The sequence below is a fragment of the Polychytrium aggregatum genome, assembly GCF_025602895.1.
Source record: "Polychytrium aggregatum strain JEL109 chromosome Unknown BJ171scaffold_3, whole genome shotgun sequence".
NCBI classification, from domain to species: Eukaryota; Fungi; Chytridiomycota; class Chytridiomycetes; order Polychytriales; genus Polychytrium; species Polychytrium aggregatum.
The window spans coordinates 633,566-660,417 of NW_026516205.1; the positions used below are offsets into that span (position 1 = coordinate 633,566).

At 59.7% G+C, this 26,852-nt stretch overlaps 8 protein-coding genes across 8 annotated transcripts; 3 read left to right on the plus strand and 5 right to left on the minus strand.

Annotated features, from left to right (window-relative positions):
- Positions 1-785: 785 nt before the first annotated feature.
- BJ171DRAFT_487894 (uncharacterized protein) lies at positions 786-2,897 on the minus strand. The gene has a single exon (XM_053109330.1). It carries the CDS (start codon positions 2,541-2,543, stop codon positions 1,167-1,169), a length of 1,377 nt encoding a protein of 458 aa, XP_052971026.1. The 5' UTR covers positions 2,544-2,897; the 3' UTR covers positions 786-1,166.
- Positions 2,898-3,310: 413 nt separating this feature from the next.
- Positions 3,311-6,380, minus strand: BJ171DRAFT_595382 (uncharacterized protein). The gene is made up of 6 exons (XM_053114601.1): positions 5,953-6,380; positions 5,375-5,652; positions 5,125-5,251; positions 4,638-4,812; positions 4,396-4,501; positions 3,311-4,249 (listed from the first exon to the last, which is right to left on the minus strand). Exons 1-6 carry the CDS (start codon positions 6,188-6,190, stop codon positions 3,455-3,457), a joined length of 1,719 nt encoding a protein of 572 aa, XP_052971027.1. The 5' UTR covers positions 6,191-6,380; the 3' UTR covers positions 3,311-3,454.
- A 424-nt stretch (positions 6,381-6,804) lies between these two features.
- BJ171DRAFT_171905 (uncharacterized protein) lies at positions 6,805-7,767 on the plus strand (the record flags this gene model as incomplete). Its single annotated transcript, XM_053105968.1, has 2 exons — positions 6,805-7,293; positions 7,387-7,767. Coding segments are annotated over 2 exons (654 nt in total), but the record flags the coding sequence as incomplete, so codon positions are not given.
- A 43-nt stretch (positions 7,768-7,810) lies between these two features.
- On the minus strand, positions 7,811-11,046 carry BJ171DRAFT_487902 (uncharacterized protein). Its single transcript, XM_053109331.1, has 8 exons — positions 10,748-11,046; positions 10,488-10,670; positions 10,189-10,212; positions 9,906-10,078; positions 9,665-9,722; positions 9,161-9,468; positions 8,735-8,983; positions 7,811-8,473 (listed from the first exon to the last, which is right to left on the minus strand). The coding sequence occupies exons 2-8, from the start codon at positions 10,585-10,587 to the stop codon at positions 8,054-8,056; spliced, it is 1,332 nt and encodes a 443-aa protein (XP_052971029.1). The 5' UTR covers positions 10,588-10,670; positions 10,748-11,046; the 3' UTR covers positions 7,811-8,053.
- Positions 11,047-11,250: 204 nt separating this feature from the next.
- BJ171DRAFT_171957 (tRNA-specific 2-thiouridylase MnmA) lies at positions 11,251-13,767 on the plus strand. Its single transcript, XM_053105970.1, has 9 exons — positions 11,251-11,384; positions 11,498-11,626; positions 11,729-11,912; positions 12,046-12,099; positions 12,320-12,520; positions 12,749-12,805; positions 12,970-13,096; positions 13,222-13,316; positions 13,461-13,767. The coding sequence occupies exons 1-9, from the start codon at positions 11,313-11,315 to the stop codon at positions 13,676-13,678; spliced, it is 1,137 nt and encodes a 378-aa protein (XP_052971030.1). The 5' UTR covers positions 11,251-11,312; the 3' UTR covers positions 13,679-13,767.
- A 971-nt stretch (positions 13,768-14,738) lies between these two features.
- On the minus strand, positions 14,739-17,726 carry BJ171DRAFT_487907 (uncharacterized protein). The gene is made up of 2 exons (XM_053109332.1): positions 17,275-17,726; positions 14,739-17,116 (listed from the first exon to the last, which is right to left on the minus strand). The coding sequence occupies exons 1-2, from the start codon at positions 17,512-17,514 to the stop codon at positions 14,810-14,812; spliced, it is 2,547 nt and encodes an 848-aa protein (XP_052971031.1). The 5' UTR covers positions 17,515-17,726; the 3' UTR covers positions 14,739-14,809.
- A 4,045-nt stretch (positions 17,727-21,771) lies between these two features.
- Positions 21,772-25,061, minus strand: BJ171DRAFT_627011 (PHD-zinc-finger like domain-containing protein; the record flags this gene model as incomplete). The annotated part of the gene is made up of 8 exons (XM_053115540.1): positions 21,772-22,317; positions 22,518-22,704; positions 22,871-23,648; positions 23,800-23,864; positions 24,007-24,162; positions 24,285-24,315; positions 24,451-24,499; positions 24,941-25,061. 8 exons carry the CDS (start codon positions 25,059-25,061, stop codon positions 21,914-21,916), a joined length of 1,791 nt encoding a protein of 596 aa, XP_052971032.1. The 3' UTR covers positions 21,772-21,913.
- A 905-nt stretch (positions 25,062-25,966) lies between these two features.
- BJ171DRAFT_564801 (uncharacterized protein) lies at positions 25,967-26,753 on the plus strand (the record flags this gene model as incomplete). Its single annotated transcript, XM_053113315.1, has 2 exons — positions 25,967-26,415; positions 26,630-26,753. Exons 1-2 carry the CDS (start codon positions 26,048-26,050, stop codon positions 26,751-26,753), a joined length of 492 nt encoding a protein of 163 aa, XP_052971033.1. The 5' UTR covers positions 25,967-26,047.
- Positions 26,754-26,852: the final 99 nt, after the last annotated feature.

Below are 26,852 nucleotides of genomic sequence, written 5' to 3' on the forward strand. Positions count from 1 at the left end.
AAATCCCGTTTCGTCTTGGGAGGAAGGGCGGGTTGTGCTCGATTCCGCCTGCCTTGCCTGCCTGCTTGGCTGCTTGGCTGCCGATGGGGCGAGTTCCTCCGATTCAGCCGCGGCGTCCGTCCCGCTTTGGATCTCCCCGCGCGATCGCATTATCGCCGTTGGTCAGCCGTTGGTCAGGAGCCAGTCCCACTGCCCGCGATTTTCAGCGGCCGCCGATGGCACAGTATCCGACCGCAAAAAGGTTGGCGGGCGGCGCCGGCAATGCGTCGCATGGATCCGTCTGCGGGAGGTCACCAGGCCGCATGGGGGGGGGAAGAGGCATGTCCGCTCGGCAGCATTTGCCCGGTCGGCAATGAGCACGACCGAGATCATCTCCATGGCAAGGGGGAAAGAGTTTCGGGTAGTATGGAGGCCCACCACCATACATCCGGCGCTTGAAACCGACGCTGCCATTACCAGTCCGTTCGGCAATCGATCCAACCGGTTCGGGACCACGCTTGACGGCTCGACTCGGTGCTTCTCCTGCACTTGTCGCAGACAAAGGTGACGGAGATAAGGCTGAGATGGTTAGGTTGTATGGACGAGGGGGGGGGCTATGGTACAAAGGGTTCAACGGGGAGCAGCCAAAGGAAGCCCCGACAAGGAACCAGCGGTGTCGGTCGGCCAGGCGACGCATGTTGGGTTGCAAGGGTATCCAGCGCTGATATCCAGCACCGGCTCGGGTTCGGGTTGCTCCGAGGCGGAATGCAGGCGGTGCATTGCAGCGAGCGTCGTCGCAGCCACCCCACGACCATCGTATGAAATCCTCGCTGGCAAAATGAGTCCAGCAAGTCCTCGTCTCCTTGGCAGATAAGCGTCACTCAAATACGTGCAATGTATTCTTGAAGGAGGCTGTAGCGAGGCGGGACGTGCATCCCGTTTGTTTCAGAGAGCACCAAGGGGAACGAGGAGGGGCATGGGTAGGAAAAACATGAGTTGGAGGAGCATGGACTGGAGGAGCGTGCGCTTTGCAGGCAGCAGCTACCGGCCAACCCGTAAAGAGGCTGCCGACAGACGAATCGACTTGAACATAATGCAGGAGATAGAGGCATGCGGAGAAGCACAAGCAAATAATCATAATAACCAAACGAGGGAGAATGCTGTTCTTGGCGAATACAGGCCCGCGACTAGTACGTCAGCACAATCGCCCGTTTGCTCGGAGCAGCGAGCTGGCTCTCAAGGGAAAAGCTGGAGCGGCGGATGACGCCGGCCGGCGTGGACGAGTCGCTGGGACTAGAGAGCGGCCGACACTCCCAATACTCTTCGTTCAGGATCTCGCGCGGCCGATCCTTGAGCGGATGGAAGTGGGCCACACAAACGGTTGAGCCGAACGACACCCTTGGCGACCAAGGGTCCTCTGGAAGCTGCTGTGGGGCTGGGTCTGGAGCCTCGTCGAGGTACTCGGATGGGTCGATCAGTGTAAAATCGTGGTCGATGGGCATGGATGCGGGCGAACCCGACAGAAGCGTCCCCCAAGGAGTGGAGAGGACCGGACGGGAGGTTGAGCGCGGGACAGTTTTGAGACAGGACCGGAGCGGACGCAATGGCTCCGTTGACGGCGACCCGAAGGACGGCAACGGCGACACGGATCGCTCTCGCCCGGGCGACGGCGGCGACAGCGATGACGGTGGCTGGGGCCGGTGGTTCTCAGCCAAAGAATTGCAATGTAGGCTGCTGGGTAGTGTTGCAGCATCTGAAAAGTCGTGTGCTTCCGGCGCCAGCGACGGCGAGACGAGGTTGTGAGGAGGAGCCGAGAGGGGAACGAAAGGTGCGGTGACGGCCAAGGGCGGCAGTGAGGGTGTGGAAGAAAGACTTGACATTGGATACGGGAAGGCGCAAGCAGGAGTCGGCGACGGGGAGGTAGGGCTCGGTAACAGACAGCCGGCCGGACGGTGCGAGGGATCTGTGATATCAAAAGGATGCGACGAAGCGACGGTATCGCAACGGCGCTGCGGCGGTATCATCTGGGCTGCCGAGGAGGGCTGTGGCGAGACGAAGAAAAAGTCGTGGTCCGGACCGGCGCTGGCTTCGAAATGGTGTCTGGCATCGTGTTCGATATCCTGCTCGGCATCCAGCTCGGCATCCTGCTCGGCATCCGGCTCGATGTCCAGTTCGATGTCCAGTTCGATGTCCTGTTCGATGTCCTGTTCGAGGGTGTGCTGGACACAATGGTGTCCTACGCTTGCTCCAAAGGCAGCTCCAGCCTTTGGCTCGCCCTCATGCTCGGTATTCGGGACACTGCTTGCTCCAGCATTGGCTTCAACACTCGACGATGCGGCTGGCGACAGCTTCGGGATGCCCCACGGCGAGGGCGGCGGGTGCATTGGATGTCCTTGATGGTGGACCGAGCAGGTTGGAGACGGCCCGTGGCGACAACGGGCGCTTTGGAACTTTGGCATGGTCGACGAGGAGGCAGGCAGGGGCGGGCGTTGGGCCAGGAAGGTGCAGAGAGGCGTGAGACGCTGGCGCAGACGATGCAGAGTAATGCTAAAGACGGCAAACATGGCCGCGGGCGGAAGAGCAGATGGGGAGAGGGAAGAGCGTTGTGGGCTTGTGGATCGGCACGGGCGAATCCCGCAGAAGACGCTGGAATCCCACCGAAGCCCGGACGGGAAAGTTCACCCGGGCAGAAGCGACGGCGATGGGTCCTCGGGGAGAGTGCGATGCCGAAACGGCGGACGCAGGTCACAGCAAATGCAGCGACGGCCGATGGACGGCCGATGGACAGCTGATGAAGCAAACGGCGAAATGGATGGTGAAGCAAACGAAGCGGATGGTGAAACGGATGATGAAACGGATGAGAATCGGCGATGGATCGACAAAGAATCGACCAGAGGGGATTGAAAATGGCCAATGAGATGCAGGCGCAGTAACTGTTTCTGGCGAGTCCATCCACCAAGGCGGCCAGCCAGCGACCGCTCCCGAATGCGTGGTAATGCATGAGTGTATCGCAGTGGCATCGTATCGCAATAGTGTCATTTCGCAGTGGTATCGGCTGGGCCATCAAGACGCAAACCATCGCATTCGACCGACGCCGTATCGCTCGCTGAGACCGTTGGCACTGTTGTTTGCTGGTGGGCTGCAATCCGTGGCTGAGCTGTGTGCCGAACAAGTCACGTGCTGAGTAACGTGTGCTCACCGCGTCCTGGGCCTGGGTGAATGCGATGTCCCTTGCATCGCCTGCATCGCCTGCATTTGCCTGCATTTGCCGGCATTTGCCGGCATTTGCCTGTATCGTTGCCGTCACTGGCCGTCGTGGTGTCCGCAGAGATGGTTTGAAAGAGACAGCTATATTCGCATCGCGCCATTGTCCTCGCCGCGCTCATCACGGTCCACGCACCAGGAGGGCGACGGGGGCAAAACATGTACATGGGACATGGGACATCCGCGATTGCATCCGTTCGTCGCTCGGCATTCACGCGGTGTTGTCCGTCGCTCCACACGTCGACGCCACAGTCTCACTGCCTTCCGTATGCATCGTGGAGGATTCAGTTTCGTGCGCTTCTTCGGTTTGGGGCCTGTCTGAGAGCGTCCGGCTGGACTCGGTCTCTGTCTCGTCAGCCGCGGCCGACGATGGCGCCTTTGGTGGCCGCCCCAACCGGACCGGCAGCTTGATCTGGAGCGCCTTCTTGGTGCTCGAGCCATCTTTGCCAACAGTGAGCGTGATGATCGGCCGCCTAGCGCTCTTGGTCTTTGGCGTGATCGGCATCGGTGGCTTCTCAGCCCCTGCGGATTCACCGTCGCCGGACGCAGGATCCAGTGACGCACTTGCAGAGCCGGTAGCCGCAGCGGCACCGTCCAGTGTCATGGCAACAGGCTGATCTATCGTTGTCCCTGCTGCTGCTGCTGCTGCCGCCGCCGCCGCCGCTGCTGCTGCCGCTGCTAGCTCGGCTTTGGATTTGCGACCGCGCTTCTTCTCGGGCTTCTTGATCGGCTGTGTTGCTGACTTGGCGGCATCGGGTTGGGCACTATCCGGAAGCTTGGTGCCACTGTCCAAGGATACTGTCTCCTCGGCCGCTTGCGCGATCGCATTCGCGCTTGCGTCTGCACGTACCGTCGAGTCCCTGCCACCGGCTGACCTGGGCTCGCTCTGCGATTCCATGCGCTGGGGACGTCCATGCCCGGCCAGCAGACACGGCGTGCAGTACCACTTGCCCTCGGGAACGGCTGAAAGGCCAACGCAAAACAGATGGAACCACTCGATGGGGCACTGGAGGTCGCACGCAAGTGGGAACGAGCAGCTCAGTTAGCAGCGAGGCATCGCCAATACGCAGAGCCTCTAGGTATCGTCGAGACACAAACCCCCGGGGCATCGCCGACACACGAGCTCCAGAGACAAGCCAAACTGCCACTTACATCCGGATTGTCACATCCGACCATATCGCCATAAGACTGGCCACGGCAGAGACAGTACGGCGCTTCGTCTTCTTGGATTTCATCGAAATGGTCGCCGGGTTGCGTTCTGAAACAAAGCCGAGGCGGCGACATTTCAGCGTCAGACGCAGAGAGTCGAGGGGAGACAATGGTCATGGGCGAGACACAGTGGAATCGCAGGAGGCCGTGGTGCATGTTCCGCCAGCCCTTGGACCGCTACATACGTTTTTCGGGGCGACAGAGTCTGTCGCAGGTGCTTGGGCAGGCCATCACCAGGGCTGTGAGACTTGCGAGAGCCAGAGTGAGAAGCAGAGTGCTTGCGTGGTGGCGTTAGCGAGTAAAGTTCGCCGTCGTCGTGGGTATGCTTGCGCTTCAACGGGGTTGTTCCTGTCGGCACGTCTGGTTCAGGGCCGAAGGTAGAGGCAGGCCACATTGTGGCATTTTTGCGAATCAACATGATGGCATACGCATTCGCACTGCCGGCGCAACGAAAATGTCACCGCCAAGGCCGCGAACGGCGCAAGTCATGGGCGACGACTCCAGGGCGAGCAAAAGCGCCAGAAGCGAGGCAGGGAAGGGGAGCAGAGAGCGGAGAGAAGAGAGCAGACCAAGCCACATGTCGAGCGAATGACGCCAGCGAGACTATGAATGGCTTTTTATCGTTGACGAGGGGAGTGGCGCCGCAATGAAAGCACAACATAAACAACATACCCATCCGCTTCTTGAACGGCGTCAGCGACCCGAGGTCGCCCCAGGACCCGCCATCGGCTTCGCCCGACTTTGTCATTGCAACCATGTACTGGCACGCCGCCTCGACTTGGAGAGTCTGCTTGTTGACCTGAGGACGCAAAGCCAAAGATTTGCGGGCAGAGGGGGCGGATCAGCACGGCAAGACTCGCCGAGCTGGTCTGTTGACCAACGGATTCACCAGCACATCCACCAACAGACGGCCGATACCAACCAGGTCCAGCAGCTTCTGGCAGAGATCGATTTTCTCGGACGAGATGCGCTTGGCTTCCTCAAACTTTCTCAGATAATCCGACTCGATCGAGTCCAGGAGCTCCCTTTGCAGAGGCGACTTGTCGTCCGGGGCATCCGGGAACTCGACTTCGTACTGCAGCGTCGAGAGATACTGGTCCTTGAGTTTGCCCAGACGAGACTTGCATTTGGTATAGGACCGATTGAGGGTGGATATGGACGAGAACTGGTGCGTGACATCGGTCGAGAGGGGGCTCAGCGCTGGTGGGTTGGGGGGCGGACGGGCACGGAAAGGAGCGAGGGTGAGCAGACCGGTTTGTGCAGTGTCTTATCCACGACGGAGAAGGGGATGTAAGGGAAGGATGAAGCCGCTATACATTTACAGTGGATTTGAGGGCTGTCTCTGGGCGGTGGCTCTTTGCGTCGTCAGCCACTGCATCACGTATAGGATGCCCCATCCATGCACGGTCCGTGCCCGAGCAGCGCTCCAGCGGGCTGCATGAACCAGGCGGTGGAGATTATGCGACGGTGGGTGAAGTTCGAGAGAGTATATGGGCCTACACTCGATAAAATCGTCGAAAAACAGGTCCGGCGAGCTCGAGTCGAACGTGTCAAAGAGGAGCGACATCCAGAGGGTCGGAAGCAGGAGGTTGGGTCGACGGCGGGACGAATGAGAGGCTGCGAATGTGGCGAATGTGACGAACGAGGTGAGAAGAGAATTTGTGACGGACGGGTGGATATAGATTGGATGCCGAAAGCGCCGGCTGTGGCCCGACATTGCGTCCTCTTTATCCCTCATTCATTCGCGGTGCAGTGCCGATGGCAAATGGCAAATGGCAAATGGAGACCGAGCCACCTAGTTCTCAGGCAACTGGGTGGCAGACACGAATGACATTACAGCGACGCAGGTCTGTGTGGCTGAAGAACGCCATCAAACGCCATGCATGCACACCTACTGCACGCCCGTTGGTGGGGAGAATGGTCCGGGAGCAGGGCACTAAGGAGGGGGTGTCGTGGCGATGCTGGGTGGGCGTTGGCGGATGCCAGGGGGGAGATATCCGCAGACGCAGCGATGAAGAGAGGGAGCGGTAGAGGCCAATATGGCAACAGGAGAGGAATATGGAGATGGCCGGGTCGACAGCACGGGCGGCGGGATGCAGCAGGATGCGGCGGCGGACGGAGGCGATCAGCGAGATGGAGGGAAGACGATGGGCCAGACAGGAGGGCGGGCTGGCCGGGAAGAAAAGCTGCGAATTCAAACTCAGCCGCTGGTTCGAATGGCAGCGAGAGCGAGAGTGGGCGAGAGTGGGCGAGAGTGGGCGAGAGAGATCATGCAGGATCATGCGCGGTCACGGGAGATGATCACACCCAGCGAGACGAAAGCACCGACATCCACAGCTATCATCCACCGCCACCAACGTACATCATCACATCCACAGCCACCATCAACGTACATCATCGGCATCAACGCACATCATCACATCCGCATCTGCATCTGCATCCGCAGGGATAGGATCGACCCCCCCCCACCAACACTGTCCCAATCGCAGCCCGCTCAGCCCCGCCCGGCCTGCTCCCGCCCTCGGTCGCCGCCGCAATTGCCCCCAGGGACCATCCAGGGCCCAGGGAACATCTGCCCGTCGTCGGCGCTCCTCTGCCCTTCCTTTCCTCCCCGCTTTCCACTCACCAAGATCCCTTAGGCACCCTCGGCTTGCCCGTCGCTCGTTCCCACAGTCCGTCCCCCATTCCTGTGCACCCCCAGCAGCAGCCATGAAGATTGCGCTCGTCTCCCTGCTCGTGGGCATCTCGCTCCTGGCCGTCCCGGCCCTGGCAAACAGCCCTTCGCCTCGTCCTCGCGACTACACCACCACTCCCATCCAGACGACTTCGTCGCCCAGCAAGGTACTTTCGCCACTTGCATTCGCCTGTACTCGCCTGCACTGCTCATCGCACCCTCGGGCTCACTCTGCTATGATTCCGCCACACGGCGACCAGCCCTCAGTCGCCCCAAAGATCGCCCACAGCCGCTCGTTCATGACCGCCACGCCAACATCCGCAACACCCGGCGGCCATCCCGTCCCGCATCCATCGTCTCCGCGGTATTCCACCACAGCAACCAAGACGCGTATCTACCCGACCCCAGAGCCAAAGGACCTATAATTGAGGAGACGAGCAGCCCATCCACCCACTTTATGCTCAGCATTGTTGTTGTAGGTGCGCTGTTGCGTCTGGAAGCGTGACAGTCTGAGAAAGTCGAATGACGTGCTCGGGATCCAGCAGAGCCCGTCGGCTGCGCTTGGCGAAAGAGGTTTTCTCTGACATCCGTCTCTCGGAGACAGTCAATGTCTTGGCACAATATAGAATAATCGCTGGCCCCATCGACCGAGAATGGACGCGCATGGACAGAGCGAGGAAGGGACAGAGGAAGGTACACTTGACGTGTAATGCCAGCTATATTGATAGATTGGTAGATGTGAGAGAGAGGAAGGGGGGAGGCGTTGCGAGCTTCGTCAAAGGAGGAGAGAGTGTCGGCCGGCCGGAGTCGCTCACCGCTCGCAGCCAGCGCGGTTGTCTCTCCGTCCAGATCCGAAGCCTGAAGCTGAACCGGAACATGACAAAAAAGATGGTGGAATGGGCGGCTGGGGCTCTGGTTGCGGCCCCTCTATTTGAAAAAGCTCCATTTGCCCTTCTTCTTCTCTGGCTCGGCCGACTGCTCCGACGAGTCCTCAGCCTCGCTAGACTCCTTGGCATCGGGTTCAGCCGCGGCGCCGGTGCTCGGGGTGCCAAAGGCATCCTCGATGGCCTTCTTCTGTGCCGGTGTGAGGTGCTTGGGGATCGTGATCTTGAAGGTCACCCACTGGTCACCCTTGTCGGAGGAGCGGCGGCTTTGCACACGGGCAACGCCCCGCTTTCGCAGCACCTTGCGTTCGTCGGGCTGGGTGCCGGCCGGGATCGTGAGATCGACGTCGCCATCGACCGTGGGAATGCGCACAGTCCCGCCCAACAGGGCTACCGACAACGGAATATCCACGTTGATGAGCACATCGGCACCGTCCCGCCGGAACTGGGGATGGGGTCCGACCTAGATGGTGTGCGATGGAAGCAGGCGAGTGCATCATCAGCATGTCGTCGATGGTGAGATGCGAGGGCTCACGTCAGTCGTATGCTGAGCGCAGCCAAACAGGATCTAGCATGGATCAAGGCCGTGGATAGAAGGACATCCATGCTATGAGCACTGCTCATGCAGTCCGCACCTCCTTCCAGAGACAGCGACACCGCCAACCAGTCCGCCCCACCGTCGCCGCTCTCAGTCAGAGCTTGCTTTGCGCGACGATATCCATACCGTGATTTGCAGGTGGATGTCTCCAGCAGGGCCATCGCCCTCCATGGGCACGTCGCCCTGTCCAGCCAGTCGGATCCGCATGCCGTCCTCGACTCCGGCAGGAATGTTGACGTTCAGTGTCTGGGTCTCGGTCACACGCCCGGAGCCGCCGCAGGGAGAGCACTGGGCGCTCTTGGGCACAAACTTGCCGCTTCCGCCGCAGTTGTCGCAGGTGGTGGCCATGTGGAATCCGCCTCGAATAAAGACACGCTGAGGCAGATGGAAGGCATGTGGCAGCATCGGCAACGGCCATGGTACGTTGAGCCAGAATCCAGTAGATCGAGTCAGCATACGACCACTCCGCCAGGATAGTACGGCAAGATGTCACCTTGTGGGAACGACACAGACGCCCCCGATGACACAATCGAGCAATTCAGCCAAACTTACCCGACCCGATCCGCCGCAGACAGTGCATGTCTTTGCACTCTCGCCCTTCTTCAGACCGCTGCCCGAGCAGGTGCCGCACTTGCGGAGTGCCCGAAAGGTGATGGGCTTTTGGACGCCGTGGGCCGCCTCCATGAACGTGATCCGGGTTGCAAGCACCGTATCCTGCGCGACCGACTCGAATCCAGAACGGGCGCCGTTCATGCCCCCAAAGTTGCGGAAGAGCTGCTCGAATACGTCGGCGTGTCCGCCGGGGAAGCCGCCCTGGAATCCCTCGAAGCCTCCGGCACCGGCTCCCGGATATCCTCCGTCTATGGTGCCGCGAAAGTGTCGGCAAGACCAGTCGATCGAGTTGGTCAGCATCGATTCCGTGAGGGATATGACGTCCAGAGGACGGCACGATCGCAACAGACACAGAGGGACTGCAAGGTGCAGATGCCATGATCCGCCGTGAAGATACCATGATCCACCGTGAAGATGCCGGCCGTGCTGATGTCAAAGTCTTACCAAAGCCGCTTGGACCAAACTGATCGTACTGAGCCCGCTTTTTCTCGTCTGAGAGGATCTGGAGGTGCACACGCAGTCAGAGAGCCATTCCGGCTCCTCATTCCCTCCGCAGGCAACTCCCGCAGGCTCGGAGCACCACTTTGTCCCGGCCACCATCTGCCGCCCTCGGGCAGCCCGCATCCGTGCCACCAAGATATGCCCTGTGCCGACAGGAAATGCCGACGGTGCCCTCGATCGTCACCTCGTAGGCCTCTTGGATCTCCATGAACTTTTCCTTGGCGTCGGATTCCTTGTTGGTGTCAGGATGGTACTTTTTGGCCAGCTGATAATACGCCTTTTTGATATCGCTGGCCGAGGCCGTCTTGGATGTTCCCAGGATCTCATAAGCGTCTCGTTTCAAGGAAAGGTTCGAGGCTGGGTCAGGTGGAGTGGGGAGAAGTGCGGGAACGAGGGAGGGTCAGAGCCGTCGGCAACGTCGAGCTGGATCGCGGGTATGCATCAGAGTAGATGGACGTGTGACTTACATGTGCTTCCAAAGCTCCGAGTGGCTGTGGGTTGTGAATCGCGGGGATCGCAAGCCAGCAAATGCAGCATTGAGGGGAAGGGCGAGGTCAAGGGCGGTCGGGACAATGGTCAGCTCGGTTCAGGGTGCGGACTGTCGCTATCGATGCGTGCTTGAATCACGGCGATGTGCCTACAGTGTCATTGGATCTGGCGCCAAGTGCATGGCAAGTTTGACAGCATGGCCAGCCCGGATGGCATGGTGGGCCGAGGCAGATGGTCTGCGTCGGGATATCGGCGATGCCAGTGACTCAAGACGTACCTCTTGGAGCAGGACATGGCCGGAGGCTCGGCGAATGCCAGGGGCGAGCCGACCGTGCAATTGGCTGGGAGATGCAGCGACGGACCGAGAACAGCATCATGGTGCTTGTGGGAAGAGCCGCAGAGTTGGGTGCGGGTGTGTCGGAAAAGTCGGATGAGAGGGACACTCTTCAGGATCGGGATGCTGAGAGATCGGCAACAGAGACAGCCTCGGTTAGCGGTGATGGCTTGCTGGCTTGCCCACGCAATCCCGGTACGCACATGTGCACTCTGTCGGGACGCTCTCGGCGATCGGAGGCGAGATGTCGCATTCGCAGAGGCGGGAGGGGAGGGCCATCGACAGGCTCGTGGCCGATGTTCCGGCATCCGCATGTGCAGCGACCCACCGCTTGTCTCAGCTGACTCGCTCGTCTGTGGATCGTCGCTGTCGTTGTCGCTGTCGTTGTCGCTGTCGTCGTCGATGGCGATGGCAGCGGCAGTGGCGATCGTGCCTTGCGGGATGCAGGTCGAACTTGCGTCGTCAGAAGCCGCGGATGGGTTGCTGGCTGGCCGGGCACCCAACGGAAACCACCAGAAAAAAACGGTCGCAGTCGCAATCACTCCACATTCGATCCGGGTGCGACTGCTGCGCACGGGTGCTGCGGACGGATCGGGCCGGATCGAGCCGGATCGAGTTGTCGCGGCAGCCAGCCAAACCGTGGTCGGATGCGTTTGGCATGCCCCGATCTGCTCTGCCATGATCCGACAACGACCTGCATGGATCGCACGGCACCGGCCATGGCGGACGCTCGACACGGCCCCTCGACCGTCCCCGGCGAGGCGGGGCATGCATACGGTGGCCCTGGGTATGTCCGGCGGCGTCGACTCGAGTGTGTCAGCGTATCTGCTGCAGCAGCAGGTAAGGCTCCATGTCGGCCTCGACCTGGCCAGAGACATAACCAATGGATCACTGGCAGCCCGGCCAACCGCCGAGAGGCAAGCACTCACGCTGCTCGTCGCCGATTCCACCAGGGCTACAGAGTCCACGGGTATTATATGCGGAACTGGGACGAGCGAGAAGAAACCGGCCACTGTCCGTCGAGTCAAGACTGGGAAGACGTCCAGACTGTCTGCGATCGCCTCGGCATCGAATGCACCAGAGTACGATGCCATGCTGGAGCCAGCCATGCACCACCAGGATATTAAGAAGAGGCCATCACCGAGCATCGGTCCAACTATTAACGACTTGCCCATCCGTGCCAGGTCGATTTCACCAAGGAATACTGGAACTCGGTCTTCACGCCCTTTCTCGATCAGCTCGCCGTCGGCAACACACCCAACCCGGACATTCTCTGCAACGAGAAGATCAAATTTGGGTCGTTTTTCGACCGCTACCTGCTGTCGTGCCAAGGCCAGCACAAAATTGCTGCTGACTATGTAGCCACAGGTGGGCAGTCGAGGCTGGAGGACTTGGGATGGCAGCTATGGCGGTGACATATCTTGGGGGCGACGCATCTCAACCCAGTACAGCGTTGGATGGACTGCATTCCTTACCGGGCACCCTTTGACATCCTGCTCAGGACACTATGCCCAGATGCGTCACGATCCCGATGGGTCGTCGCATCTGATTCGAGGTGAGCCGACCGCAATTGACGAGATCGATCATGATGATGCTGCCGGGTGTATCCCGGCCACAGGATCCATCCGAATGCAACCCAACCCACTGCAGACAGTCTATTCATATGAGCCAACTGCTCGGGCTATCGGCAATGATGTCAGTCGACCTGCCGCTGCCACATGATACTAACTGCAGCGGCATCCAAACACTTGCACTCATCACATGGATACCACCAGCCGCCGACCGAAACAAGGATCAAACGTATTTCCTATCGACAGTCTCGATCGCTCGGCTCAAGCGCACGCTCTTCCCGATCGGCCATTTGCTCAAGAGCGATGTCAAGAAGCTGGCTGCAGACCTTGGCCTCCCCGTCGCGCAAAAGAAGGAGAGCATGGGCATCTGTTTCATCGGAAAGCGCAAGTTCTTTGACTTTGTTGGTATGCTGGGCACCGGCTGGCACCGGCTGGTACCGCCGAGACGGGTGGAGAGACACTGCCCTGGCTCACATGGCTGCAGAGAGAATGACATCTACCTGCTTGGCTGAGGCGATGCTGGATGCACGAACGATCGCGTGGATCGATTTTGAGCCGGCTCTCCAACAGAGTGTCGCTGACGCAGCTCCCCCGGGCTTGTTTCGTTATCGTCCGCGACTGTACCTCAACCAGAGGAGTACATCGAGCAAACTCCGGGCGAGTTTGTCTCTGTCGATGGAGAGGTGCTCGGTAATGACTGGTCCAGGCAATTGCACACATTTGCTGCTGCCTCGCCGCCTGTTCGTCTGCGCCCGACTGCATTGCGACGCAGAGCCAATCGCCTGCGCCACTCGGAATGAGCATGACCCACTTACTGCCCTTCGTATTTCACATATCGCTCGTGTCTCGGACAGGCACCCATCCTGGACTCTCATCACACACGATCGGACAGCGAGCGTCGCTGCCTTCGGCCACTGGCACCAAGTTTTACGTCGCCGGCAAGAATTTTGCCAAGAATCAGCTCATCGTAGCGTCGAGCGTGTGAGTCCCCGTGCTCGGGTATTGGTCGCCACGACTGCGGTGACGGCTGCGGTGACAGCGTGCGCCATCCAATGTTGCTGAGCACCCCATCTCATCCAGCCATTCTCCTTGGAACTTTGCTGCAGATCACATCCAGCCATGCTCAGGGACATTGTCAAGATCCGCACCAGCGATTTCACATGGATCCAGGGGCAGCCACCGCCGCCTGGACCCGAGTCAGGTATGGGAGGTCTTGAAGCCAGCGCACCCTCATAGAGTGCACACTAAGTGGACACTAGATGCACACCATCGATCAGCGGGCTCTCATCCTTGACTGGCCTCGCCCGGACATTGCTAACCCACCATCCCGCCGCATATTCTCCAGATGGTATCAAGACCATGGCCAAATATCGATATCGGTCCGATCCCGTGGCTTGCACCCTGAGCCTGGACGGAGGCCATGTCGTGTTCAAGTTTGATTTCCCACAGGTCGGGCTGGCGGCTGGACAGCATGTCGCCGTTTACGACTCGGAAGGCGAGGAGTGTCTTGGTGGCGGCAGCATCACCGAGACTGGCCCGTGGCTGTACTCGAGGGAGCTGTGAAATGCAGCTCCCTCAAGATGATTCAACCTTCTGTCTTGATGGGCAAAGAGACTGGCGATGGGCGTATCGCAGCCTCGAAGGAGAGCGATATGAGAGTCGAGGGCGATGCAGACTCCTGCTTCGCATGACAGCACACCATCGTTCACCACCTTCCAGGATTGAGCGCAATCTTTGCTCTTCACGTTCCTCCTCTCCTCCTCTCCTCCTCTCGCAGCCCCCATGTAAACCGGCACAGATTCCCTATAATAGCACCAAGATCGGCAATACTCTCGCGAATTGGGCTGCACGGCTCGTCGGTCAGCGACCTTGCTTCACCCATGATACGCCTGCACATGTGCCAGAGGTGTGCTGCAGTCAAAGTATTCAATTAGTTGGGTTCAGTTGTCCTCCGTTTCCGGCGTCTCCTTTGATATCTCTCCGCAACTTCACCTCTCCTGTTTGCCCTTCTGATAGGCCTCCCGCTCTGTCTGGTCAAGTGCCATTACCACTCCATGAAATGAAATGAAATAAAATAAAAACCAAATGAGGAAGAATAAATAGTGTGATAGAATCATGGTCATGAACAGCCGAGGTGGAAGCTCGAAACAGAATTAAACTGCTCTGGCAAGAAGTCATAAATGCGAGCAGACTATACTGGTGGGCGAGAAACACCAGCCAGGCTAAGGCGGCGTCTTTGTCATCGAATATGTACACAAGTATGGGTCGAGGGAAGCTCTCAAGACCAAGGACCGTGCCAAGGGCAGGTTGAATACAAAAGACATGTACAGTCAAAATAGAGCAGGAACAGCAGGGAGAAAGGGAGAAAGAAGAAACAAATGAAAGCCAAAGGGGGCAACTCGATCAGAAATCAGCCAAGAATTGAGCGGGGAGGGGAGAAGGGTGTGATCTCGGCTGTTGACTCACACAGCTTTGCGGGGCAGTGGTCTTGTTGTTGCTCGTTGCTCGTTGCTCGTTGCTCGTTGCTCGTTGCTCGTTGCTCGTTGCTCGTTGCTCGTTGCTCGTTGCTCGTTGCTCGTTGCTCGTTGCTCGTTGCTCGTTGCTCGTTGCTCGTTGCTCGTTGCTCGTTGCTCGTTGCTCGTTGCTCCTCATTGGAGCAATTGATTGTCCCAGAGCTACTGCGGATGCGGCTCGCTAGTGGTGGAAGGCGAGGCTGCCCTCCATGTGAGACATCTCGGCGTCCATCGACATTGAAAAGCCAGAGTGGTCCGGCAAAGTCGTGGCGGCCATCGCATCGTTGCCGCCTCCAGCATATGCAGTTGCAGCGAGCCCAGCCGAAGCGGATTTGATGCCTGCGGCCCGCGGCATAGGTTGGTTTGATGCGACCGAGCCTCCGCCGCCGAAATCGAGCTGCATAGTCGCAAACGGATGCGACTGCGGAGACATTGCCGCGGGCGATGGGGAGCGACCCAGCGACAGTTGTTTCTTTTGCTTGAACATGGGCAGCGTCCCCGACTGCACCTCGGCGTCGCCGTGGCCAAATTGCGAATGCGGCTGTGGCTGCATGGCCGGTGCATTCGAGGCCGAGAGGGCAGATGTCGACGTCGACGACGACGATGACGACGAGGCTGACGCCGATGCTGATGCCGATGCCAACGTTGGCGTCTGGGTCGAGAGGGCCGTTGGGGTGGGCGAAGGCGTTGGCGGATGGGCATACGAATGGGGATGGAGGGGATACGGGTGCTGCGTGTGAACATGGCGATGGTAGTGGTAAGAGTGGCGGGGAGCCGCATGCCCGGCGACATATGGATACGGCTGAGGGCCTGGGCGATAGCTCGGGTGCTGTGGAGGCGGCACCGCAAACGAGTACGGGTTGCCGAACCGTGAGAGCGGGTCGCCTCGGTTCTTGTCGCCGGTTACGGCACGATTCGATCCGGCCTGAGGCCCCGAAGACGGCTGGGACCCAAAGCCCTGGAAGTCGGGCTGGCCCGGCATGCAGGCCAGAGTGTCTGCGTCCGAGGCACCCTCGTTCTTGATGTCGGAGAGCGACTTGGAATCCTTGAGGGCACCGGCAATGCCGACCACCGAGTCTGGAGCACCTGCAGCTGCCTCCAGACGGCCCTCGAGGGTCTCTACTTCTGCGGCCTCCATGTTCTCGGCCAGCAACGGTGTAAAGAAGCACAGGGACCCGGTAGGATTGGGCGGCTGCGATGGATTGGACACTGACGGCCCGCTCGGCGTGGTGGCTGTGTCGAGCATGTAGATCGATCCCGGCGATCGTGGTGGAAGTGGATACGGGTGCGAGTACGGATGCGGAGCCCCTGGCAAAGACATCCGTTCTGGCTCAGTGACGGGGCGCTTGGGCTGACGAGCAGGGGCCGAGTTTGGGAGGATTCCATCGATCCGAGGAGCAGGATCGGTGGAGTACCACCCCATGGGCGCCGGCGGAGACGAGGAGATCATGGCCAAGTCGAAGGGCTCGTGCGGGTGATGCAGGTGAGCGGGATGAGGTGCGGGATAGAGAACCGAATCCATGGCCGGGTGGCCTGGGAGTGCGCCGCCGATGTGCGGGGCTGCGATCAGGTTGGCGGGCGGCAGGTTCGGAAACGAATCCAGCGACTCCATTTCGCCATGGTGCGAGTACGGTGCTCCTGGAGGGACCTGAGAATACGGCATCTTGGGGATGGCCATGGGCGGACAGGCGGGTGTGGACGATATGAGCACCGATGCTCGCTTGGGAGACTCTCCGTCGAGAGGAGTCAGGCGCCAGTGGTAAACTGGGCCCTCATACCATTGCAGATGGGGGCCCAGCGACGGCTGCAGGACATAGCCCTTGGAATGGAACATTTCCAAGAGTGCGACGCACCGCTCGATATCTGAGGCGTTGATGGGTTGGTCGATCTGGTCCGATTCGGAGCACCCGTAGCTCCAGCTCCAGCTCGGGCCGGCATCCTCCTTCATGGGCTGATAGATAAACTGCCCAGCGCCAGGACCAAGACCGACACCGCCCGGCATCTGGACATCGGCCTCCATGTCGTGAAAGCGGCGCTCGGCAGCGACCGCAACCTCGGACTCGGGAGGCAGGATCGACGTTGCAACAGCAGCGGCGGCCTGCGAGCGGGCAAGGGCCCTGTCGAGCGGGCTCTGGATGTCGTCGTCGTCGTCGTCGTTGTCTCGGTCTGGATCGTTGCCGTCTCCATCGTCATCACGCTCGCCCGCCAGAGGGAGGACTTTGTCGATGATAATGGGATCGTTCGAGCTGGCGGAGGCTAGCACATCGTCAGGAGCATCGTTGATGGCGGAGCCGGTTACCTCGCCGCTGGCCAGCAGCTCTTGCCAGACAGAGTTGATGACGGTGCTGGTGACGGCCTCATGGTCGTTGTTGACGCTGGCCAGGACAGCCTCCCAGAGACGGCGAATATCATGGCGGTTCTTGGCGACTCGCTTGAGAGAACGACACAGCCGCTCGCGGCAAGGTTGATCGGGGAACCCCTCGAGTTGCTGGATGGCGGCAATGGCGGAGGGCAGTAGCCGGACCAGAGCGAGTTTGAGGCAGGATGAGGGTCATTGGGAGGACGGCGCGATGGATGGATGAAAGTGTGGATGGGTGAATAAATGAATGGGTTGGAGAGAACGGGAAGGGCAGCAACGGGGCCCACCTTCAGGACAACGGCACAGTCCAGGAATCGGTAGACCTGGGCACGCGATATGCTCCAGACGTCCTTGAAGTATGTCTCCAGGCTGGAGGCCTTCTTCTTGTAGATCTTTTGGTGGACGATTGCGTGCACGGCCATGACGGTGCGACGGAATCGCTTCATGCGGCGTTTTGCATCGTCGCGGGTGACATGGTGCAGGACCTTGAGATCGATCCGTTGCTCTTCCTTTTCGAGCGGGTCCATGAGCAGAGGCGTCTTTGCTGCCAAAGGCGAGACGGATACGGGAGTCGCATGGGGCAGATACAGAGGAATGAGCAAAGCGGAGCGGTTAGACTGGAGAAAATGGCGGCAGATCCCGCGCCCATCGCAGCGACCGGATCGAGGACGGCATATGGAATGTACACGGCGTGACGATCCAGCATAGCGCGGTGATCAAGCACGGCAGAAGGATCAAGCATCGCAGAATGATCAAGCACGAGGCGAGAAAGGGCAGCGAGCCGATCGGGGATCGTGTGCCATCCGTCCCGCGATCCAAGTGAAGCCCCATCACCGCCAGGACGACCAGCATCGACGGCTGAATAGAGAGGGGAAGCAAGGGACGAAATGGCAAAAGACATCCAAGAAGTCCAAGGCCCCACGGCATCGGTGCTTGCGATCATCGCGACAGAAGCAACCCGATCGCCGAAATCGCATCCCCGGCTGCTTGCCGAAGCCTTCACAATGGGAAATCGCGCGTGTCCGGTCTGGGAGCAGGGATTGTCCAGGGTGGGAGAAACGGTGGCCAGGATACTTACTATCCGGGAGAGGCAAGGTGCTTTTGGTGATTCAGTGATGGGCGACGACGGCAAGTCAGAGGCAGCGAAGCAAAAGTCCCCCTTTGAGATGATGGGTGTGGGTGTGAGTGCGGCAGTTGCTGTATGCTACTGGGCAGCCGGAGGCGACTTTCGGAGGAGAGAAGCGACAGCGAGCAAGCAGCGAGCAAGATGCGAGCAGCGATCCAGAGGCCCGGGCTTTAACGGGAGACAGTCCGAGCCAGGGCAGATCGGCAGCAGCCAAAGCCAGGCGAGGGGACGAGGAGAAGCGAAGGCGGGGGAAGGGGGGTCAGGGTCGGCAGGTGTTGGAGGTGCCAGCAAACAGCAACAGCGGCGAGAGGAGACCGATCGGCGGGTCGGGGGGGGGAAGCTGCAGTAGATGGAGAAGATGAGAAGCGAGGCGGGAAAGGGTTGAGAGAAGCGTGAGAAGGGTGTTTGATGGATGTGCGAAGACTAGTGAAGGGTAGGTGTGGGAAGCAAGTGAGGGACGGGTGTGGGAAGGAGGACCCAGACGCAGACAATGTACGAATACGGAGCGAGATATCCGAGTGGCAATGGATGATGCGGGGAAGATGGAGCAGGGATGAGAGGAATGGATAGCCCGGGACGGCAGCAGAGCGAATGATTGTGAGACGATGTGCCGACAGGATCGAGTATGAGAGTGGGAGATACCTGCGATGGAGCGAGTGAGACAGGCGGGCAAGTCCAAGACCAAACAACAGGCCGACAGGCAGAGGACGAGCGGATGGCACAAACGACGGAGCGCCGGCGGGGGACGGCCTGGATAAGAATGCATTGGCGACTCTCTGCATCGGCGACGTCCAAGAGCGGCCCTCGCCCCCCCCCGGCGACGATGGCCCGGCTGGCATCCGCCAAAAGGGCGGGCAAAAGCATCCTGCGGCCACGGATTGGCTCGAGCGACCACTCCGATCGGCAGCCGACCTTGCGAGGCGGGCTGCTGACCCCACAGGCAAGCGCCGGGGGGTGGCTCCGCAAGCAACAGCGTCGGCGGCATGGTGTACAAACTAAGCAGAGCGTCGACATGCGGTGCAGAGGAATAGCAACGCATTGGGGAGTGGTGCGGAGGGGGTAGCAATACAACGCAGGCGGGTCTCTGGGCTGCGAACAACCTGGGATGCATCGCAGTGGCATTGCAATGGCGAAGGTGGTGTCGGCCGTGTATGCGCACTCTGATTGCAGTGCATATGCGAATGCAGTGCCTATGCGAGGGGCGATATCGATCCCACAACACTCGGCGCCCACTCAACGCTCGCACCTCTGCCCTCGTGGCCAGCTTCTCCGGGGAAGGGAGGGCAGGTGTCGCCGAGGGTCCTCCGAAGGTCCATCGGAGGCCAATGCTCTTGCGGGCGGAACCAGACGGGGGTGGGCCAGCAGCGGCCAAGAGCACTTGCCTCCGACAGCAGACAACATCCGTCGGCTGCATGACAACGGCGTGCGGATCCTCTGCGATCCTCCGCTGTGTGCAAGACGCAAGGGCCGCAGGGAGGTGTGTCGTGGGCGGCGAGCTGCCTGGGACCAGGACGGCTGCACATCGCACGAACGACCGCTGATGATGCGGCATGATCATGGTGCATCCGCGTGATGAACATGGCGGTTGGGACGAGCCTGGATTTGCAGGACCGAGGGGACGGAAACTCCAGCCCCGGACATCGACAGCCGACATGCATCCCAGGAGACCCATGCGCCTTTCTCCAAGTCCCGGCAGTCCCTCTCCACCTGAGCGAGGCTGCCTTCTGAAGAAAAGCTCGGCACAGGTATTGCAAAGCAAATGATTGTATATTTACAGCCAAACAAGAGGAGACACAATCGACAGGCAGGATGGGCTCTGTGGAAACAGGGCGGGAGGCAAGAGCAAACGCAGGCACAAATGCAATGGCAAAGGGAAAGGAGCGAGAGCGACAGCGAAAAGGGCAGGTCCAGACGCAGATACAGACGTGGATGTTGGTGCGAACAACGGTCGGCTTGCAGGCCCGAGACACGGAGGGTGAATTATACCACCGCCAACCCAGGCTCTGTAGCGGCTGGCCTTCTCCCAGCGTCGACACAGCTAAAAGTTGGTCTTGGGAACGGAAACAAGGCGGTTGCCCTGGGCCACTGGCGCATACTCTTGGTTGGCGGGGCGACTGTTCTTGAGGCGGGTCTCACCCATCGTAAAGCCCTCATCTTCGGGCTCAGGCGCCTTGATGCCGATGAGACCGCCAGCAGCACGCGCCTGGGATCGAGAAAGCAAGAGCAAGAGATAGTGATGAATACGCGGCGACTTGTATTCGTCGTCGAGGGGCCAGGGCTCTCCTCTGCTCCATCTCCAGCCACTAAACTCCACATGTCCACCCCCGTCGGCACTCGCATGGGTGCGTCCGTTCCCACAGCAATGCCACCAGCATCGCACTCCTCGCAACACCATCAGGACGGGCAAGCTCACCGTGATCGAGGCAAAGTTCACGAAGCCCCGCTTCAGACCGGACCCAACCATGTGCATGTAGTTTTGCGGCTCGGCCGGCCTGGGCTCCTCGTGGTAGTGGCCGGCCTCCAGACAGTCGAGGTAGTCAAAGCCATTGGCGCAGGTGGCACTTATGCTGGATCCGGTGCTCTGGTTTGATAAAAGAGAGGAGCCGGAGGACTGCTTGCCAGTCGACTGAAGAAAGGGTGCGCGGGGCATGGCTGTGCGGTGGTGTGGTGTGGTGTGCTATTGCGACGGGATGAAGTGGAATGCGACGGGATGAAGTGGAATGCGATGGGATGAAGTGGAATGCGATGGAGTGGTGTAGGTTGTGGTTTGGCGTGGGAGGGAGCGGCCGGTTACGAGAATAGAGCCGATAAAAGAGTCGAGAGCAACCAATTAGCTACGATGTACGAGGACGAATAGAAGCAAGCTCGAGCAAGTCTCTCACGCACTGCTTTCCCGAAAGGCATGGTCGTATCGAACTCGACTCGGCCAGGAACCGCACGGGCAGCAACGCGAGCGTCGATGAGCGACAATGGTTGATGCAGCACGACCGGCACGGCGACTTGCGACCAACGAACCTGGGGAGTTGAGTCGTCAGAGAGCAGAAAGAAGCGGAGCTGCGATGCGCGAGAAACTCAGCGGCGGCTACCTGTGCCCGTCTTTTAGCGCTGAGAAAGTCTCGGCGTCGGGGAATAAAGGCTTGCGAGTTGGGGAGCGGGGATGTGACTGGCAGACGAGATTACGCCCTGGGGGTGTTTGCGAAATTGCTCGGGAATCAGGGCTGCTCATGTTCAACGGAGGCATGCAGTTTGTCCTCGTCCTCCGTGGATCCATCGCCCCCAATCACCTCTGATCGTCCCGGCCAGGGCTCAGCCTGCCTGACAAGTACCAATCTTGTTCCCGCTGCGTCCCCTTGACTCGCACCTATTCCGCCGTCAAAGCGATCGAGGCAGGCTCAAGCTCCGGACACACTCACTCGATGTGTCTGTGCGCTTGCACCCAGCGGGCGTGGTCTTGGTCTCTTTCTGGACAAAAAAAGGAGGCCCCGGCGAGGTGCGGGTTGGCTGTATTCGATGCATATCCGGTTCGAGAGAAAGGGGGCGGATGGCGGCTCGCTGTGTCGATCCGACAGTCAAAAAAATGGAGGGCCCATGTCTTGCTCCTCATCGCGTCTGGCTTCTCGTCATCTCCATCGGTCGCGAAGGTCGTCAGGGGCAGGGAGAGGCAGAGGCAGAGGGAGAAAGGAGGCCCAGCGCATCCAGTGCCACAGCTGCCCATGGGCTCGGATCGCTCCTGTAAGCTCCTGTATGCTCCTGTATGCTCCTCTCCCCGACTTGGCACGCCCCCTCCCCCACCACCATCATCATCGCCATCCGTTCTTGTCAACGTCGAGGATCCTGTCCGTTATTGACTTGAATCCCGTCGGATCGAGCGCCACCAACTGCCCGCAAATGTCGGCCATCTCCGCGACGTATCTGTCAACCTTGGTTTCATCGCGGGGCGGCCCGTTGGGTAGGTCCAGGGACGAGAGCAGCCGCACCAGATTGGTCCGCAGCGAGCTCAGGGCCACGGACTGCGACGTGAATGCTGCTGTTTGTGATTTCAGTGTCGACTCGAGCTGGAGAACTCGCTGCTGGAGCGACTTGAGCTCGTTCTCCTTCTTCTGGTTGTCCATCTGGTCAAAGCCAGAATCCAGAAGCGAGAGCAGCTCAGCATCTCGTCCCTGTGACGGACGCTGCGAGACGGAGCTTCCTCCCTTGGCAAGCTCTGACATTCACGAATGGAAAGGCAAAGTTAGTGACTGTCGAGAGCGGCTTGGCACATGAGGCCCACAACGCAAAGGCCTCGTAAATCCAGAGACGCCCAATAGAAACACAGCATAGTAGCACTGCGCCAAACAGGCGGGTGAGGAAGTCATGTGTCCATGACACCCAGCGTCACAAGTGGCCCTGCAACCGGACACGTACTTTGATTGTACTGAGAGATCGCCAGTCGGATCTCGCCGCAGATTTCGTCCGCTTTGGACTGGTAGTCAGCCGCCAGTTTGGCGAGGTATTCAAGCGGGGTGTCGGGCAGGGCCGGGGAACTGCTGCGGTTCGAGTTGGTGGTCAGGGACGAGCCCGGTGCGCGCCGTGGAACTGGGTCTCCGGTTTTCTGCAAGATGTGATGTGCAGATGGTTGCATGCATGAGTAACGCGTGCCTTGATGCAATGCAGCCGCGGGGCTCGATTGCCACAGGGCGGATTCTAGCCGTCGATGCGGGATGGAGACCGGTGCGGATGCGCAACAAGCGACCAAGCCGTGTCAAGCGTGCACTCACAATCGCAGGAAATTCGCGCTTGATTGACGGCGAGGTCACCATGGACGGGCCAGAGGGGTTGGGCTTGAGCTTCTTGCTCGGTGTGCCATCAGCACGATCGTCTTTTGGAGAATACGATCTTGACGCGACGTAGAGATCGCCTGGATTCGGCGGGCCATTCTTCTTGGGTGCGACAGGCGCGTCTCTGTGCTTTTCGCTTATCGGGAATGTTGGCTTGACGATACCGCTGCTGCTGCTGCTGTTGTTGTTGTTGCTGCTGCTGGGATTCCTGCTGCCTCCGTTGCCGCCATTTCCGTTTCCGTTGTTTCCGCTGTTTCCGTTGTTTCCATTGCTTCCGTTGACTCCGGCGCCGCCGCCGGTACCATTCGGAAGATTTGACGAGCCTGGCCTCATGGATTCACCAGGGACTGGACGCGGCTTTGCACCCGCATCTCCTGCAACAGATCGTTCGTCATTCGACTTTGGTGTTACAACAATGCCGCTTTCTTCCTCAACCTCGACATAGTCGCTGGTTGGTTTTGCCTTGGCATCGGCCGAGGCGGACGAGCCAGGCTGAACGGACTCGGTCTCGTCCTCATCTTCGTCGGACGAGAGTGCGATGCTCTGGGGCGGGCGCTTTCGCTTGATGGATGGCATGGGATTGGGTGGCGAGGTCGACCGCGACGACACCTTGCCTCGGTGGACCTCGCAGGCGAGCTTGAGCCTATTTTTGATGGCGATCTTGGGTGGCGCCGCATCGATGACACTGCGGTCGATCGCGCAGGTCGCGTGGAAATACCTGCCGTGGCAAAGCACAGCTTTGTCAATGAAAGCAAAAGGAGCGAGCTATTGCCGACGAACTGCGGCCCGAGGTGCGGTGGCGCTGAAGTAGCGAACTGTCCCGAACACAACAATTCCAACGGCTCAGACAAGAACCACGGTGGACTCACCTTGGACAATCTTGGTAGTTGCAGTGCAGTGTCAAGCCCACTTTCTTCCCGCAAATGTAGCATTCCTGCGGCAAAGGCACAGCAAAGGCACGGTATGGCATGGCATGGCATATATGCGATCAGAGTGGGTACCACACCAGTCGGTTCCGGACGTCAACACACTGTGAGTGAGGCAACGGAGGGATGCACCTTGCTGCAGACGCTTACCTTGGCATCCAGGGCTGACGTTGGTACCGATATGGGTCCAGAGTCCTCCTTGTAATCAATCTCTGGATTCCATATCGTGCAGATAACATGGATATATTCATTGGGGGTGGTGGTTTTGTAGAAGGCGCCTTCCTTGGATGAGCAGCATATCGCTTTCTGCAGGATAAACGGCACCGCCCGCCCGAGTCAGACCAGCTGCAGATGGACACGAAGCTTGTTTGTGGCCAGGACGGTTCTCTCATCAATACCGGATTTGAGCAACACACGCAAGCGCATACCGTTGACTCCACAGGGGTCTTGCTTTTGCATCTGCGAGGAGAGGTTGAAGGCCACGAGCACAAGTCAGCACACAATGCTCTGGGCCACAAAGTCCTTGCCAAGACGGCCCTCCTATCTATGCCTGGCTTATTCTGTAAGCAGTCGCACAGCCAATGTCATGCCTACCGTTGGCAGAACCAGTCGCCCGATGGAACCACTGAGATACCGTAGCATTCTGAAAATCGGTTGAGGCGGCGTTGGGGTTAGAGTTGCGCTGGCGAAACACATTCTCGGAGATTGGGTGAGTCAAGTTCACTATTGCCATCCGGGTTGCGCAACGATTTGAGCATGCGCTACTGACTCTGGTGAACTGGGATATCGCATCCTGGAGCGATTTGGTTGATTCATGGGAAGAATAGGATTGGCGTGCAGAGGGCCGTGGAAGATCGAGAGCGATAAACGGAATACTCGTTAAAACTCGAGATCGATAAAAGCGCACATGCACTGAGGGAGAGGTAAGGCCATGTTTCCAAACTTGGCCACACGCCCAGCACGACCAGTTCCATGATACTGGCTGCTAGTGGCATGACCAAGCGGCCAGTGCGATCCTGCAACACCATGATTCCGAGGCATAGAGAGAAGGCGGCGGTAGGCACAAGCTGAATGAATTTCCAACCTTCGCCGTCGCAGAGGACTATCAGGTTGGGCTTGCCGCTCTTGGGCTCCTGGCAGATACAACAGGGCTCCTCGTTTTCATCTTCGGAATCCTCGCTTTCCGAGTCTGATTCCTCCTGCATGGCGGCGGCAGCAACCGTGGGGGGACCGAAGTCCGCCCAATAGAGATCGGCAGGATCGTTAGCGACTAGCGAAGTTGTGAGACAATCTGGCTGCGCTGGATGCGGGGTCGATCGGCTGTCCAGAGAGGCTCTCAGCGACCATCTTGACAACGGGCATGCCGAGCCTGTTGCCGGCGAGCAGGGTGTGTGGGAACAAGAGAGACGGCTGGTTCCGGACAGAGAGTGGGAGACGGATACCTTCATGGTTTTCTGCGTTCGTGTGTTTCTCACCGAGGAGGAGCTTGCTCGTCGCGAACTACCCATGGCTCGCGGATGGAACTGCGGCCACGGTGAAAGACAGGACCCACAGTAAGCCGCGAGACGGGCCAACGAGAGATAATAACTTGTCAGATCTGGTGGCGACGACATAGCGAGGCATGCACGAACAATCGGGCTCGGACCGAGGCGGCGGCGGCGGGGAGTACCTGACCCTGGTTGGGGGAGACGGGGGCGCCGAGGACAGAATGATGTGGGTATTTGGTTCTGCTTGGGCCGCCGGAGACAAGATCGGGCCGGGAGCGGATTCGGGCGAGCGGACGGGGCACAGCAGGAGAGACGGGCCGGGCAGATGGCGGCACGCAGAGATGACGATGGCCGGCACGGGAGCAGCCGAGACGGAGCCTGGGTCGAGCGCGGCAGGACAGCAGACGGGAACAGGGAGGTCGGTGATGCTGGCAAAGGACGGCGGCGAGGGGCTTTTTATAGGCGGGACCCGGCGGGTCGAACCGGTCGCGCAGGCGGTTCGAGCGGGCGGCTCGATCCAGCAGCCGCTGCGCACGGTGTGTGTGTGGCGTCATGTGCCGGGCACGGCCGAAAAAAAGCAGAATCGGCTGTGGGGCAAGCGCGAGAGGATCGACCTGCGCTGAGAGCATCCAGCCTCGCTTGGCCGCCATCGGATCTCGCCACAGCTCCACCCCCCGGATCGACACCGCCTGACGCTCGCTGCAATGTATCTGCTCGGTGTGAATCTGCCCGACGAAAAGCACGTCTGGTTTGCCCTCACAAGGATCTACGGTATCGGCCAGGCCACCGGCCAGTCCATCTGCGACCGCCTGAGTATCCACAGCCAGTGCAAGCTGAAGGACCTGCCCGAGTCCAAGATCACGGAGCTCTCGCAGCTGCTCAACTCGATGAAGATCGAGGCCGAGTTGCGCAGGGATGTCCGGAACCGCATCACGCATCTCTCCCAGATCGAGTGCTATCGAGGACGCCGGCACAAGGCTTCGCTGCCCGTCCACGGCCAGCGCACCCGCACCAACGGCAAGACTGCCAAGCGGCTGAACGGCCGATGGCTCAAGGACCGTGCCTTCTCAACGTGGGTATCTCGACCGCGGCCCGACGTTAGCGTGGCGCACGGAATCGGCCTCCAGTGCAGCACGGGCGAAGCCGCTGCAGACGATCCTGTGTCGATATGCGATCCACCGTGTAGATCGTACACTCAACGCTTGGCGGTGCATGGGATGTGCTGCCAACTGCATCGGATGTGCTGCCGACTTCATCGTCTAACTCTGGTCCCCGTTTCCTGCCAGATCGTCTGCTGTCGCCGTCTCCAACATTCCGCCCACGAGCTTCAGCTTCAGCTTTCCCAAGCCCCCACTTGCCCCGGTACCGTCGATCTGGAGCACGGTCCGAAGGTTCATTCGATTCATTTGAAAGAGCGACTACCGCACCAGCCACCAATAAACGCATGTATTCTCCGACAAACTAGCCCCGGTACATCTGCTCGACGACAGAATCGAGGCACCATGGATC